General features: G+C 49.2%; 1 protein-coding gene across 1 annotated transcript in view; it reads left to right on the top strand.

Moving 5' to 3' along the window:
• The window catches only part of CDH23 (cadherin related 23), a 176,266-nt gene that overhangs the window by 70,898 nt on the left and 92,323 nt on the right, over positions 1–13,045 (top strand). Inside the window, exons 7-9 of the mRNA XM_014883277.2 lie at positions 1,821–2,015; positions 5,742–5,870; positions 11,600–11,678. Coding sequence (XP_014738763.2) covers positions 1,821–2,015; positions 5,742–5,870; positions 11,600–11,678 — 403 coding nt within the window. The remainder of the gene's footprint in view (positions 1–1,820; positions 2,016–5,741; positions 5,871–11,599; positions 11,679–13,045) is intronic.

Here is a 13,045-nt window from a genome sequence, read left to right as displayed (position 1 = left end):
CCACCACAGCCTCCCATGAAGGACTTCTTCACCCAACACACCCCCCCAGGTGACAAAATCCTGGCTCCTGAGCAGTTTAAATGCCCAAGCCAGGATTAAGGTGCTGAGTGCATGGTACAAAGTCAAGGATTTACACGGCAGCAGGGCAGGGCTGGGTTAAACCTTCCAGAAAATGAGCAGCTATAAGGCAAAGGGCAGCAAAATTCCAGGACAGATGGGCTGGGGAGGATGTGGTGTCTCCATTGCTAGGAAGGTTTTTGGGATGGGAATGATTTAGGGGGACAGGTTTCTCTCCTGAGGTCCCTTCCAGCTATATCTTTTATGCTTTTGTGACTGCTGATCACCAAGAAACTGGAAGGCACTTTAGAAAATAATCCTCAGGCCGTGCCCTGCGAGGCTTTCTGGAGCAGCTCGATTTAGAGGAGGGGGAAAAAAAAGGAGAGGAAATGGAAAACCTAAGTGGGAGCTGCGACCTCTCACACCTCGGCAGAAGTGATGCTGATGTGATGTAAGGGAAGTGGAATTTTGCCTTAAGTGGGAAAATTTGGATTCTTTGGCTCTTTGCTGGTGCCATCACCCAGTATTAAGCTGGTTAAATAACATTCCCTCGTGTGGAGCTCTGTTTTCCTGTATTTTCTAGTAGAGGTGTTGCCTGGGACAACCTTTGGTTTACTGCAAGCCCTGTGGTTCCCAAAAAACCTGAAAAAAGCTCAGTTTGTTTCGCAGCTTTGGCCAGGGGATTTTCTTGGAAGCAGTGCCCCTTTTTCTAAGCTCTGCCTCTCCTCAAGCCTCCTTTCCATCCTCTCAGCACTTCAGGACGCTCCTCTGCAAGCTGAGGACGAATAATTTGATAGGGAAGGAGTTAACAATAAAACACAGCGACTTGGGGAGAGCTTTTCAGGAATAATCCGTATTATCCCATGACCAGCCGCTGTCAGGTCTCACTTCTGACCTTTGCTTGTCCCCTTTTGAGGTTCAGCTCCTTGCCAACCCTTCTGGTGGTGTCACAGGCAGGGGGACGTGCCCGAGGTGTACCTGGAGCCTTTTTTCTGCTGGCAGCCTGTGCTCGTGCCTTCAGGGAGAGACAAGAATATGCATTTTAAGATTTGCATAGGAACATGCAGCTGTTCCACCAAAAATGGATAATTGTTCTCCCCGCTGCGAAGTTAAACAATAAGAAGTGCCAAACTGCACTTGCCATTGCTGATTTTGTGCACTCAGCTGCATATTTTATGCATGTAGATTAGTTCCAGATTTATGACGATGGAGCTGTTCATGCCTGCGTTAATCGGGCCAGGTTGTAGTTGCTGTGGAAACTACAACTTTGACTTTTGTGTGAAGTTCCGTGTTGCATTTACTGCTTTTTTTTTTTTTTTTTTTTTTTTTTTGTGTGTGTGTGTGTGTAATTTCCCCTTTTTTTTTTTTTTTTTGTTTAAGCTCTCCTATATTTAATACTTCGTGGTGAAAACACTGAGGGAATCAGCATCAAAAATAAAAGCGCCTCTGGGCGAAAAACAAGTTGAAGCAAAGAGAGCAATTTTTCTGGAAAGTTGGGATGTCTGGGAAAAGTAAGGGTTTGTGACAGAGTGCCATCTTGACCACAGCTGTATAACTATTATTATAAGTGTGTAACAGCTATTATAGGCCCTGCAATACTGTCATAAAGAACACAGCTGTGTGGCTTATAAATGCTGTAAAAACACAGGACTGAAGGTGCTGGCTCTCTGGGTATCACTCCTGGTGGGAAGAGGAAACTGCTGGCGCGTGTTTGATGCGAAAACGCTGCACCCCGTTAACAATACTCATTTTTTTGTCCCCAGAACACCCCCGTGGGCACTCCGATTTTCATTGTGAATGCCACAGACCCGGACCAGGGGGCAGGAGGCAGCGTGCTCTACTCCTTCCAGCCCCCTTCCAGCTTCTTTGCCATCGACAGCGGCCGGGGCATCGTGTCCGTGATCCGGGAGCTGGACTACGAAGTCACTCAGGCTTACCAGCTCCAGGTCAATGCCACGGTGAGTCCTACCCCTGTGTCCTGCTTTAGGACAAATTTGGGGATGTAGGCATCATGCAGTCACCCCAAGACACCCTGCCTGGGGTTTGTTTTATTGCCCTGCTCTGGAAAATCTCCTGGGGCTTTGCACCGGCTAATTAGTGGTTTGTCAATCAGTCTCGTGTGTCTTCTCAGAGCCAGGATTAACAGAAACACAATTGAAACAGTTTTTCTCGTGTTCAGGCTTGGATATTTATCATATCTTGTCAGAAAGTACAGAGAGTTCTACAGCACTTCCAGCTCCTTGCTAAAAGTAAGGAAAATGGTTACAGAGGCAACTGCTACAAAATCTTTTAAGGCTAAACAGTCCAATAGAGTATTAACACCTATATTATTTATACTTTTGACCCAATGACTACGTTCCCACGACCCTTAGAGTGACACTAAGTGAACAACCAGAAACTACTACCTGAAATCCATGAGGAAGAAGAAAAAAGATGAACAAAGAAAGAGAAAACTCTCAAAAATCTCCATCTTGTCCTATACCTATTACTGTACTATAAAAACCCCAAATTTAAAACCCATCACCCTGTGAAAGCTCACACTTCTAATTCACTACACACTCGTGATTTCTACTTCACCACTCATATTTAGAAGCTGTCTCCAAGGCCTCAGGTCAAAAGCAGTGTTTTCCAGGGTGCCTGAAAGCACAGAAAGACCAAAAACTCCAGATTTCTGGGATCCACCGTCTCCTTTTGGGCTTCTGCAGGAAGGGGACCAGCTCCAGGGTGATGGAACCCAGGACAGGGCATGCAGACCATTGACAGACTCATGGAATGGTTTGGGTCAGGCACCTTAAGGACCACCCCATTCCAAGCCCCTGGCACCTTCTGCTAGACCAGGTTGGCCCAAGCCCCTTCCAGCTGGGTCTGGAATGCTTGCAGAGGGATGGAACTACATCCACAACTTCCCTGTGCCAGTGTCTCACCACCCTCTGAGTGAAGAATGTCTTTGGTTAAATCCTCCAGATTCATTCCTTGTACACCGTGGTTTATCACAAGTGGGTTCACCTTTATTAAGTTCACACATCAAGACTTAAAATTTTGGTGGGCAGAGGAGAAACCAGGGTCTTAATTACAGTCAGTGCCATCCCAATGGGAGGAGAGATGTGTCCAGCATGGTAAATTCATGTCCCATGTGAATGGGTATTCAATCCCTGGTGCTCAGTCCAGAGAGAGCTGGAGAATGTGGAGGAGCACACAGGCTGGCTCCTTCCCCACCTCGGTGACATTCAGCCCTGCCATACATCTGCTCAGGAGAGGGGGGGGAAAAACCCTCTCTGCCCCCTCCAGGCTGCTGGCTAGAGCTCTTGAAGCATGTGATTTAATCAAGATCATTGTCTTGATGCAGAGCCACAAATGTCGGGAGGACACCGAGGGCTGCGCTCGCTCCTCACCCACGGACTGCAGGGCAAACTCCACAGCCTTTCAGCCCCAGCCCTGCATGTTCCACGCTGTGGAATTTCTCCTAAAACTTGGGGTTTTGTTTTTTATTTTGAAGCATACCTCGTTTTATTTTTACTACTCCAGCGGGAAGAGGGCCTCTCTGTTTGTTGCTTCCTTGCCAGTGTCTGTCGCTGACACTCTTTCCTGGGATGTGTTACTGAGCTGGCCAGCAGGTTGGAAAAATGTGGGACCAAACACAGTCCCTGGTGGAAATGGAACTTTCTTCCAGAATTCTGATTTCCTCAGGGATGCAGTGCTGTCAGCTTGGTCCATCCAGCTCCGTCTGGCCCTGTATCCCAGCAAAGATAAAATGGGGGATTCATAGAATTCCAGAATGGTTTGGGTTGGAAGGGGTTGTAGAGCCCAGCTCATCCCAACCCTCTGCCCTGGGTAGGAACATTTTCCACTATCCCAGGCTGCTCCAAGCCCTGTCCAGCCTGGCCTTGGACACTTCCAGGGATGAGCAGGGACTTTTCTGGGCACCCTGTTACTTGCTCCATACACTCCTGGCATCCAGTGATTTCCAGCTTTGGGAATCCAAGGACTTAAAATGTTTGTCTCTGGATGGCAGATGTGGGAATATCTCCTGGGCTTGGTCAGTGATAACAATTCCTAGAAGAAAAGTGATGAGAAACCCCAGGGCAAAGCTGGGAAAGAAAGATGAGAGTAGCACCAGCCCAGCAGGAGCTGGAAGAGCCAATGTAGATTTTTGCCTGCCTGATGAATATTTTGCATGGTCCAGAGTGGGAAATGGGGTGATGGTGGGCTCGGGGTGGCTGCAGGGATTGCTGAGGAGCAGGGGTGCAAGGCAGGAGTTGTTCCATCCCAGGGATGAAGGCAGCAAGCACAGAAAGAGGCTGGAAAAGACAGCAGGAGAGACAGTCCAGTGAGGAAACTGGAAGCATGCTCGCTTTTTCAGTGCTATCTGTGATGCCTTAAACAAAATTTAAGAGGTGAAGGGGAGGGGAAGGAACATTATCTGAAGAAACAAAGGACTTTAACCTCATGGCACTAACAGCAGAGTCAGAAAAAGCATCCACCCAGGCCACAGACACTGAGCCCTGCAGGTGAAGAGGATAATGTACCAGCTGAGCTGTTGAATAGGGTTTAAATTAACATTAATCTTCTGGCAATCAGTCTTTGCCTGTGCTCAGAGCTGCTTTGGAGGAGTGTGTGGTAAGCTCTGCTGGTCACCTTCTGGCACCATGCCTGACTGGGGGTAAGGAGACACTGATTCCCTTCCCTCCGTGTGCTCTCCTTACTCCTGCCCTTAGCAAAGGGCTGGGGGCCTTGGGGTCACTTTTGAGCACCCATGGGACAAGGCTCCAGCAGGAGAAGCTGGTGGCAGTGCCTGCTGCTGTGGCACTGGCTGCTGGAGGAGGGTCATGCCTGGAAAAGAGCCCGAGGCTCCATCCTGGTGGGATGTGATGGAGTGAAAGGGAGGGGATCGTGGAATCATGGAATGGTTCAGGTGGGAGGGGACATTTAAAGCCCATCCAGTCCCACCCCCTGCCATGGGCAGGGACACCTTCCACTATCCCAGGCTGCTCCATCCAGCTTGGCCTTGGACACTTCCAGGGATCCAGGAGCAGCCACAGCTTCTCTGGGCAAACTCAGCACCCTGCCAGCCAGGAGTTTCTTCCTAATTCATGATCTAACCCTGCCTTCTTTCAGTTTAAAGCCACTTCCCCTTGTCCTGTCCCTCTATGCCCTTGTCCCAAGCCCCTCCCCAGCTCCCTTCAGGCACTGGAAGGGGCTCTGAGCTCTCCCAGAGCCTCCTCTTCAGCTGACAGAGCCCAAACTGCCTTAAGGCATCAGCACTGTGGGTAGGAGAGAGGCTGCTGGCAGCCACCCCTGGGTCTGACCATGCAGAGGTACCTTAGGCTGTGTCTGCATTAGGAAGGAATTTACATTTTGAAGTAGGTGTTGAACAGCATTGCTGCATTTTCATTCCAAATGTGATGAAAACGAAATTGGTGTTTGCTTCATTTGAAAGGGCTGATGCTGCAATGAAATGCATATTGTATTTCAGCTTAGAGGGAGGTGCAGTGGACAATAATTCCAGCAGGTAGCCTGAAAAAAGAGATGATTACCTCCACTACTCAGAAATCCTGCCCCAACTACATCTGCAAGAGACCTAGTGCTGCTGAATAATCCTGTTCTTCTGATAGAAATCCTTTCTCTCCCTTCCCTGCCCCTTCTTTTTTTTTTTTTTTTTTTTTTTTTTTTTTTTTTTTTTCAAGGACCAAGATAAGAACAAGCCTCTGTCTACTCTGGCCAACCTGGCAATCACCATCACAGACGTGCAGGACATGGACCCCATCTTCATCAACCTGCCCTACAGCACCAACATCTACGAGAACTCTCCTCCGGTAAGGGCTGTGCTTCCTGGGCTTTTCCTTCTGAAACAGCCACATCCAAAACATTCAGCCCCTTTTTTTTTTAAAGCAGGCAGCCTGAGCGTGGACCCCAAATAAAATATTTTATGGAGGGTTTTTGTTTAAATTCTACAGAATACAACACAGGTGTTGTTTGGAGCAGACAGTCACCCCCTCTCCTCCCCACGGTCTATCTGCATTCCATTTCCAGTAGAGAACTTGAAGGGGAAAAAAAAAAAAAACAAAACTAAACGTTCCTGAAATGAGGCAGTTTTGAAAATGCCAGAATCATCAGCCATTTCAGCACTTTGAGTCTTTTCCCCCCAGGTTTTGCCAAATTGATCCAATCATTTTAGTTCTTCTGAAATTCGGTTTGTCAGCAAACTCGCTGTTTGTGGAAAAAAAAAAAAAAAACGTCTCCCAGTCTCTGAATACAGCAGGGATGAGGTTGTTTTTTGGGTTTTTTCCTCCCCCCACAGACGTCAGGGAGCGTGGAGGGCAGCTTGGGCTTTGGGAGCTGTTTGCTCCCAAGCTCCAGCCCTTCCCTGCAGCATCCACAGCTGTGCATCCCATCACTTTGTCCACAGGGAAACATTTTTGCGTGTGGAAGGAAAAACCTGCCTTAAAATCATGGCACCACACGTGCATCCCATAGCTCGCCTGGCACCTTGGATCCCAAATCCTTGGTGGCTCAGTTCAGAGGGAGAGGGAACTCCATTGTGCTTCAGTTTGTGCCCTTTTTATTCACATTGGAGCAAAGCCCTGACAATGGAGAGTGCTGGATCAATAGGGCTGAGTCCCAAATCCCATGGTGAGACAGAACATTACCTGTCTGCTGGCCCAGAGATGGCCAGAAAAAACCCAGCTTATTCATTAATTACTCATAAGGTCAAAGTTTTGTTGATATTAAGGAGTATCTCTGGGATGGGCAGAGTGAGCTGCAGGGAAATAAAAACCCACAAATTAGATCACACTTAACTAGGAGGAAAAAGCTTTAGATGAAATTAGAGGAATGGAAGTGCCATAAATATTAAAAATCGTAGACTGCATCACCTCCATGAAGCAAAAGGGAATGTCTTCCAAATAATTATAAATATTAAGGGTCAAAGATCCCTTTGTGTCAATACATGCACCACAGTTATTCCTGGAATATTCTGTTTGCAGTCAGCAGAGCAGCAAATAACCACTGTGTAAAGTGATGCAGGAAAAGGAGGTTTAGAGATTTTAATTTCTCTTGGCCACATGCAACATCTCCAAAGGCACTGAGTTATCCCAGATGGAGAGGTGCCACCAGAGGCATGGTGAAGAGGAAGATTGCTGGAGGTGGGGACTGCTTTGAGTGGTGTCACCCTCTGGTTTGGACCCAAATTCCCAGCCATCCTGGGAGAAATTCCACTGCAGAAACAAGGATGTGATTTGCTTTGGCAAACCTGGGGTTTAACACAGAGCCATTTGGTTGGGAAGGACTTCAAAGTTCATCAAGTCCAGCCATTAATTATTAGTGAATTTTTAGTGTCTTCTCATCAGCTCTGCCCTACCCCCAGAGCAGAGCCATGTGTAGAGAGAATATCTTGGTTGTCAAAATGATCCAATTTGGGCGGGGAGTCTGGGCTTGGCCAGCTCGAACCAGGCTTGCAGGTCAAACCAAGAGGCTGAGGTGCATTTTTTGGGTGATGTTTACCCTGACGTGTGACTCAGCAGGTCGAGATGTGCTCAAGGCATCTCATCCCAGCCCTAAATCCACGGAGCTGCTGCTCCGTCTCTCTTCCCTCTTTTTATCTGTGGTTCACAGCATGTCTGTGCTCCCCTATCAATGTATCAGGCGAGAATAGCTCATCTAAAGTGTATACATTACCTAATAAAATCCTTCTTATTCGGGATTATTGCCTCAAATTTTAATTTCCTCACTCGAGTAACAGCATGTCAGCCAGCCCGTCAGCGGAGAGCCGATAGAAGGTGAAAAGAGTGGATAAACTGCAGCAAATTACCACAAACAGATCTCTATCGGCCCTTTGACTGGAATTGACTGGAATTAAGAAGTGAGAAATGGGATTTTTTTTTTTTTATTTTTTATTTTTTTTTTTCCCCTGGCAGCTTTCTGAAGCATTCACCCCCCACCCACCCCCCCTCCTCCTGCCGCAACGCCGGGCAGCGCTTCGCCTTTCAAGTCCCTAATCCTGTAAGAGAAGAAAAAGAGGTGGAGGGCCATGAGAGGGGAGAGAAGTGCAGTTGTAGTTCTTATTTCTCTCAGGCTGGGATCTGGGAGCATAATTGAGCAGCGTTTTGGGCAGGTGCCTATTGTGACTGTGAGAAGAAAGCAATTTTTTATCGGGCAGAGGAAGAGGACACAGCAGGGAGAGGCTCTGCTGTCCCTGGAGGTGTTGTATCTCCTTTCTTGATGTTGTTTATCATCCCAGCATGGCTCAGACATCTCTCCTAGGGCACCCGGGAGTGCCTGCAGCTGTGGCAAAGCTCTGAGGAGCGTTTTTCATCCTCGAGAGGGTTTTTGGGTGCGTCTGGGTGTTTTGGGGAGGCTGGGTGGCGTGGTTGATGCTGAATGTCGTGGAAAGGAAGGGTTGGCCAGGCTGCCAGGCTAGCAGTGGAATCATCGTCCCTGGAGGGATTTAAAAGACAGGTGGGGGACGTGGTGGCCTTGGCAGTGGAATGGTTGGGCTGGAGGATCTCAGGAGGCTTTTCCAACCTGAATGGCTCTGTGATTCCATGTCCTGCAGACAGGGGTTGGAGGAGAGGGGCCATTTCCCCTGGCAGAGCTGCTGGTGCACGGTGCAGGCAGTGCTGCAGCTGCACTTTGTGGGGGCAGGAGGAGGAACCCAGTGTCCAGGGAGACAAGCTGAGGACTGTGAAGGTGTGCTTCATCCCACAGGGAGCCACCTGAAGGCAAGCTTGGCCCCGCTGGCAGGTGGCCCCAGGACCAGCAGTTGTCTTCTCTTGCAGCAGAATGGTACAGATAGGTGTCAAACATCATTAAAGCAGTTTTAATTCTTCAGCACCACCCCCCCTCCTCCTCCTCCTCAGAAACTCCTTGAGTTGAAGAAATAATGTAGAATCAGTGCTGCTTTTGCCCTAGAGTCTCAATAGCTCCGAGTTAATTCTTTCTTACAATATTTCCAGCCCATCAGTGTGAACACTTTATTAAAAGCTCAGGGTTTTATTAAAAAAGGATTGATTTACCCCTGCCCCTCTTCAAAAAACCCTCGGATTTTGTTTGGATAATGTGCCATTCTTTATTTTCTTTGCCTTTTTTTAAGCACAGGCTTTCCCAGATTATTACTTTTCTAAACCTTCTTCCTCCTCCCCCAGGGAGGGAAGGGTTATTCTGTTCTTTTTGTGCCCACCAGCCCAGCCCTCTCCTCGCAGCCACTGCTGTCTGCAGCAGGCTGGCGAGCTGTGACTGGTTTTAAAAGAAAAGTCAGGGATATTTTGGGAGTTTCTAAGAGCTGCAGGGTCTTGCCACAGATTGTGCCCCGTGCCACTTCTCCAGGAAGGTTCAAGGTTGTTCCCAAACACTGTGGATGCTCAGGAAGGGATGGCCCAAGGGAATTGGAAGAGTCTCGGGCAGGACTTGTCAGGAAGGATGGAAAGCAGGTGGGACGTGAAGGATCTTGCCAGGGTTCCAGGAGATGGCATCCATGGGTGTCAGGGAGCCCAGCAGCACTCCAGCATGTTTCTTGGACACTGGTGGAATGTGGCCCGTCTCCAGGAGGTGCTCGTGGAGCAGGAGGAGAAACACAGGAGGCTGCAAGGAGAAAGTGCCAAAACCCAGCAGCATGATACCATCATCAGGGGCCTGCCAAGGGCAGAGGGTGAACCTCAGCACTGTCCCTCATGGTCCCTGCGATCAAATGCCTGGATAATTCCTTTCCTGTGGGCATCTCTATGGCACAGGCTGCCGAGATATCCCAATGAGATTCCCCCTCCACCCCTCCCAGACTTCCCCTGCTGCCACATCCTCGCTCATCCTTTTATCTCTCCCTGCAGCCCTTCCCCTTGGCTCCTCCAGGAGGGGTCTCTCCCGCAGATAAAGCTGTTCCCCATTGCTATTCCCCAGCCTTCCCTCTGCGGGAGGCAATTCCCATTCCGTGCCACACAGACCCGGTGTGACACTGAGATGTCACGCAGACCTGGTGCCATCACCCACTGCCCCTTCCACTGGGAGAATGCCAGGGAGGGGAGGGGGCTCTTAATCGGGAGGTTAAAGATTGCATCAAGTTTGATTCTGCTGAATGTGAGTGTCGTGTATAATACAACACATAATGTGTAATAGCACGTATAATGCAGTTTATAGTATATAATACAGTTAAATATATATATGGTATGGTATAAAGTATAATACATTATAATTTAAGCAAAACTATGCTGGGACAGAGCACTTTGAAATGCATCACCCTTTTTTTCCCCTCCACTTTGCCCTGCCTGTTCCTGCTTTCCCACCTGCTCCTTCCCCATTTCTGTGGTGTTTTTTCTCTCTGTGTGCTCCTGGGAAAGCACAGTTATTGTCAGTAATTTAGAGGCTCTCCGGGTGGCTGCTGAGCCTCACCAGCCGAGTTCTGCTCTGAGGCCAGTGACCTGGGATTTATGGCTAATGTTCTCGGTTAATAACATGGATTTACTTAAGGAGTCCATTGAAATGCCCTCAGAGATCAGGGAACGGGCAGCCTGCCTGGCCCTGGGAGCTTTCTTTATGGCCAGCAGAGGCATTGAGCCCACAGGGACACGGATCTGGAAGCCAGGGAAGAAGGAGAGTCCCTGCTTTCCACCAGTGATGTTTCTGCCACAGTTTTCCCTTTGGCCTTCAAATGATGGATGGAGGGGCAAGCACGAGGCTGCCGACCCGCTCTGCTCCCTCGTTAGATATGCAAACGCCTCTGCTGACATTTCCTTTGAGAGGGGAAAAAAAAAAAAATTAAAAAATTTGCTGCTTTCCCCGCTGTTAATAAGCCAATGAAAACAAGAACAGCTGAGTTGTAAATTTTTTCACACTACATTAATTACGGGCATGTGCATGTGTTGGTATTCACAGGGGCTCACTGCACTGCGGCGGGGGAAGTTGACTTATGGAGCAGGATATTTTTATTTCGAGAGCTAGACAAGAATTTTGGGTCCCTCTTACGTTCTTCTTGTCAGTTTTGGGGAGCTCTTGGATCTTTCTGCTGGGCTATAGGAATAGTGTGTCCTGCAGGATGGAGGATGAGGTGGGTGAGCTGCAGAAGCTCCTGCCTGTGGGCAGTCCCTGGTTCTCAGCATCTGTCCAGCCCTCCTCTTCCTCCTCCTCCTCTTCCTCCTGGAGGGTTTCAATGAAAATCTCTGCAGCTCACTTAGTTGTGCAGCTGGATGCTGGTGGTCAGTGTGAGCAGCCCCTATTGCTTGGGGGGCCTCATTTGAGGAACACAGTGGGAGGACAGGTTGAAATTGGGAAGCCAATGGCAGATTAAACTGGTGTAGTGACCAAACTGAAGGTCGTGGTGGAAGGGAATTGTTTCCTCTGGTCATTCCCAGCTCCATCCTGGGCTGGCTTAGCAGAGTTCTGCAGCAGGGTGACGAGCAGTGAGCCTGAACTGCTCCAAGGGCAGGCACTGGGAATTCTCCATCACCTGCCATGTCCCAGGACAGGTTACCCCTCAGCACCTGGCCCACGGTGAAGGGTGCAGGTGGTTCTGAGAGCCCCAGCAGTGCTGTGACCCCTGTCCCCTGTCCCTCCCCAGGGTACCACGGTGAGGATGATAACAGCCATCGACCAGGACAAGGGACGGCCCCGGGGCATCGGCTACACCATCGTCTCAGGTGGGTCCTGGGGGACATGGAGGGTGGAGGGATGGATGGATGGATGATGGAGGATGGAGGATGGATGGAAGGATGATGGATGGATGGATGGATGGATGGATGGATGGATGGATGGATGGATGATGGAGGGAGGGATGATGTATGGATGATGGATTATGGAAGGATGATGGAGGATGGATGGATGGATGGATGATGGAGGGAGGGAGGGATGATGGGTGGACGATGGATGATGGAAGGATGATGGAGGATGGATGATGGAGGGATGATGGATGGATGGATGGATGATGGAGGATGGATGATGGAGGGATGGATGGATGATGGAAGATGAATGATGAAGGGATGGAGGATGGATGGATGGATGATGGATGGATGATGGAGGGATGATGGAGGGATGATGGAGGGATGATGGATTAATGGATGATGGAAGGATGATGGATGATGGATGGATGGATGGATGGATGGATGGATGGATGGATGGATGGATGGATGATGGACGATGGAGGGAGGGATGATGGATGGACGATGGATGATGGCTGGATGGACGATGGCTGATGGATGGAGGATGGATGGATGGACAATGAATGGAGGATGGATGGATGGATGATGGAAGGGGGATGGATGGATGGATGGATGGCCCTGCTGTCATTCTTTGTACATCCCATCCCTAGGAAATCATGGAGTGGAATAGACAGAATGATTTAGGATGGAAGGGACCATAAAGGTGATTGTTCCAACCCCCCTACCACGGGCAGGGACACCTTCCACACCTTCCCAGAGCAGGTTGCTCCAAGCAAACTTGACAACATCTCACGTTGAAACCTTTCATTCCTAATCAAAGGTTCATTCCTCATCATTCCTGATTATGATCCACAAACAGCTTGGCCTCACACAGCATCGTGGAAGGGATTTGCTGTTCTGGGAGGTAATGGGACTGAGTATGGACTGAATGGCTCCTGGTGGTTTCTGTGGTGTTTCCCAAAAGTTTCAGCAGATATGATGCAAGAACTGGGCCCGTGAGGGTGCAGAGCTAGAGAAAGAAGCTTAATTAAAGAAAGCCTTAATTGAAGGCTTTCTGCCTTCTGACAGGCACATGGATTGAGCTGGCCTTTGCAGTCTGGCTCTGAAGCCTGGGAACTGAAGGCTGGGAAGGTGTGTGTCCAGGTAAAACCCAGCTGCCCTATGGAAAGGCCAGTTTTGGGGTGTTGGGCCTGTTTCATTGAAGATGCCTTGAGCTCAGCAATCTCTGCCATACCCCAGCAGACTTTGATGCTCCCAGGGTTGCACTCAGAGGCTGCTTTGGTGAGGACAGACAGACAGCCCGAGGTGACCCAGGAGTGAGGGACCAGGTCAGTGGGGGTGGGTTGTAA

Source organism: Sturnus vulgaris, chromosome 8 (genome assembly GCF_052056855.1).
Source record: "Sturnus vulgaris isolate bStuVul1 chromosome 8, bStuVul1.hap1, whole genome shotgun sequence".
Classification (NCBI taxonomy): domain Eukaryota; kingdom Metazoa; phylum Chordata; class Aves; order Passeriformes; family Sturnidae; genus Sturnus; species Sturnus vulgaris.
Note: the sequence above shows the minus strand (reverse complement) of the source record. Positions and strands in the feature narration are given on the sequence as shown.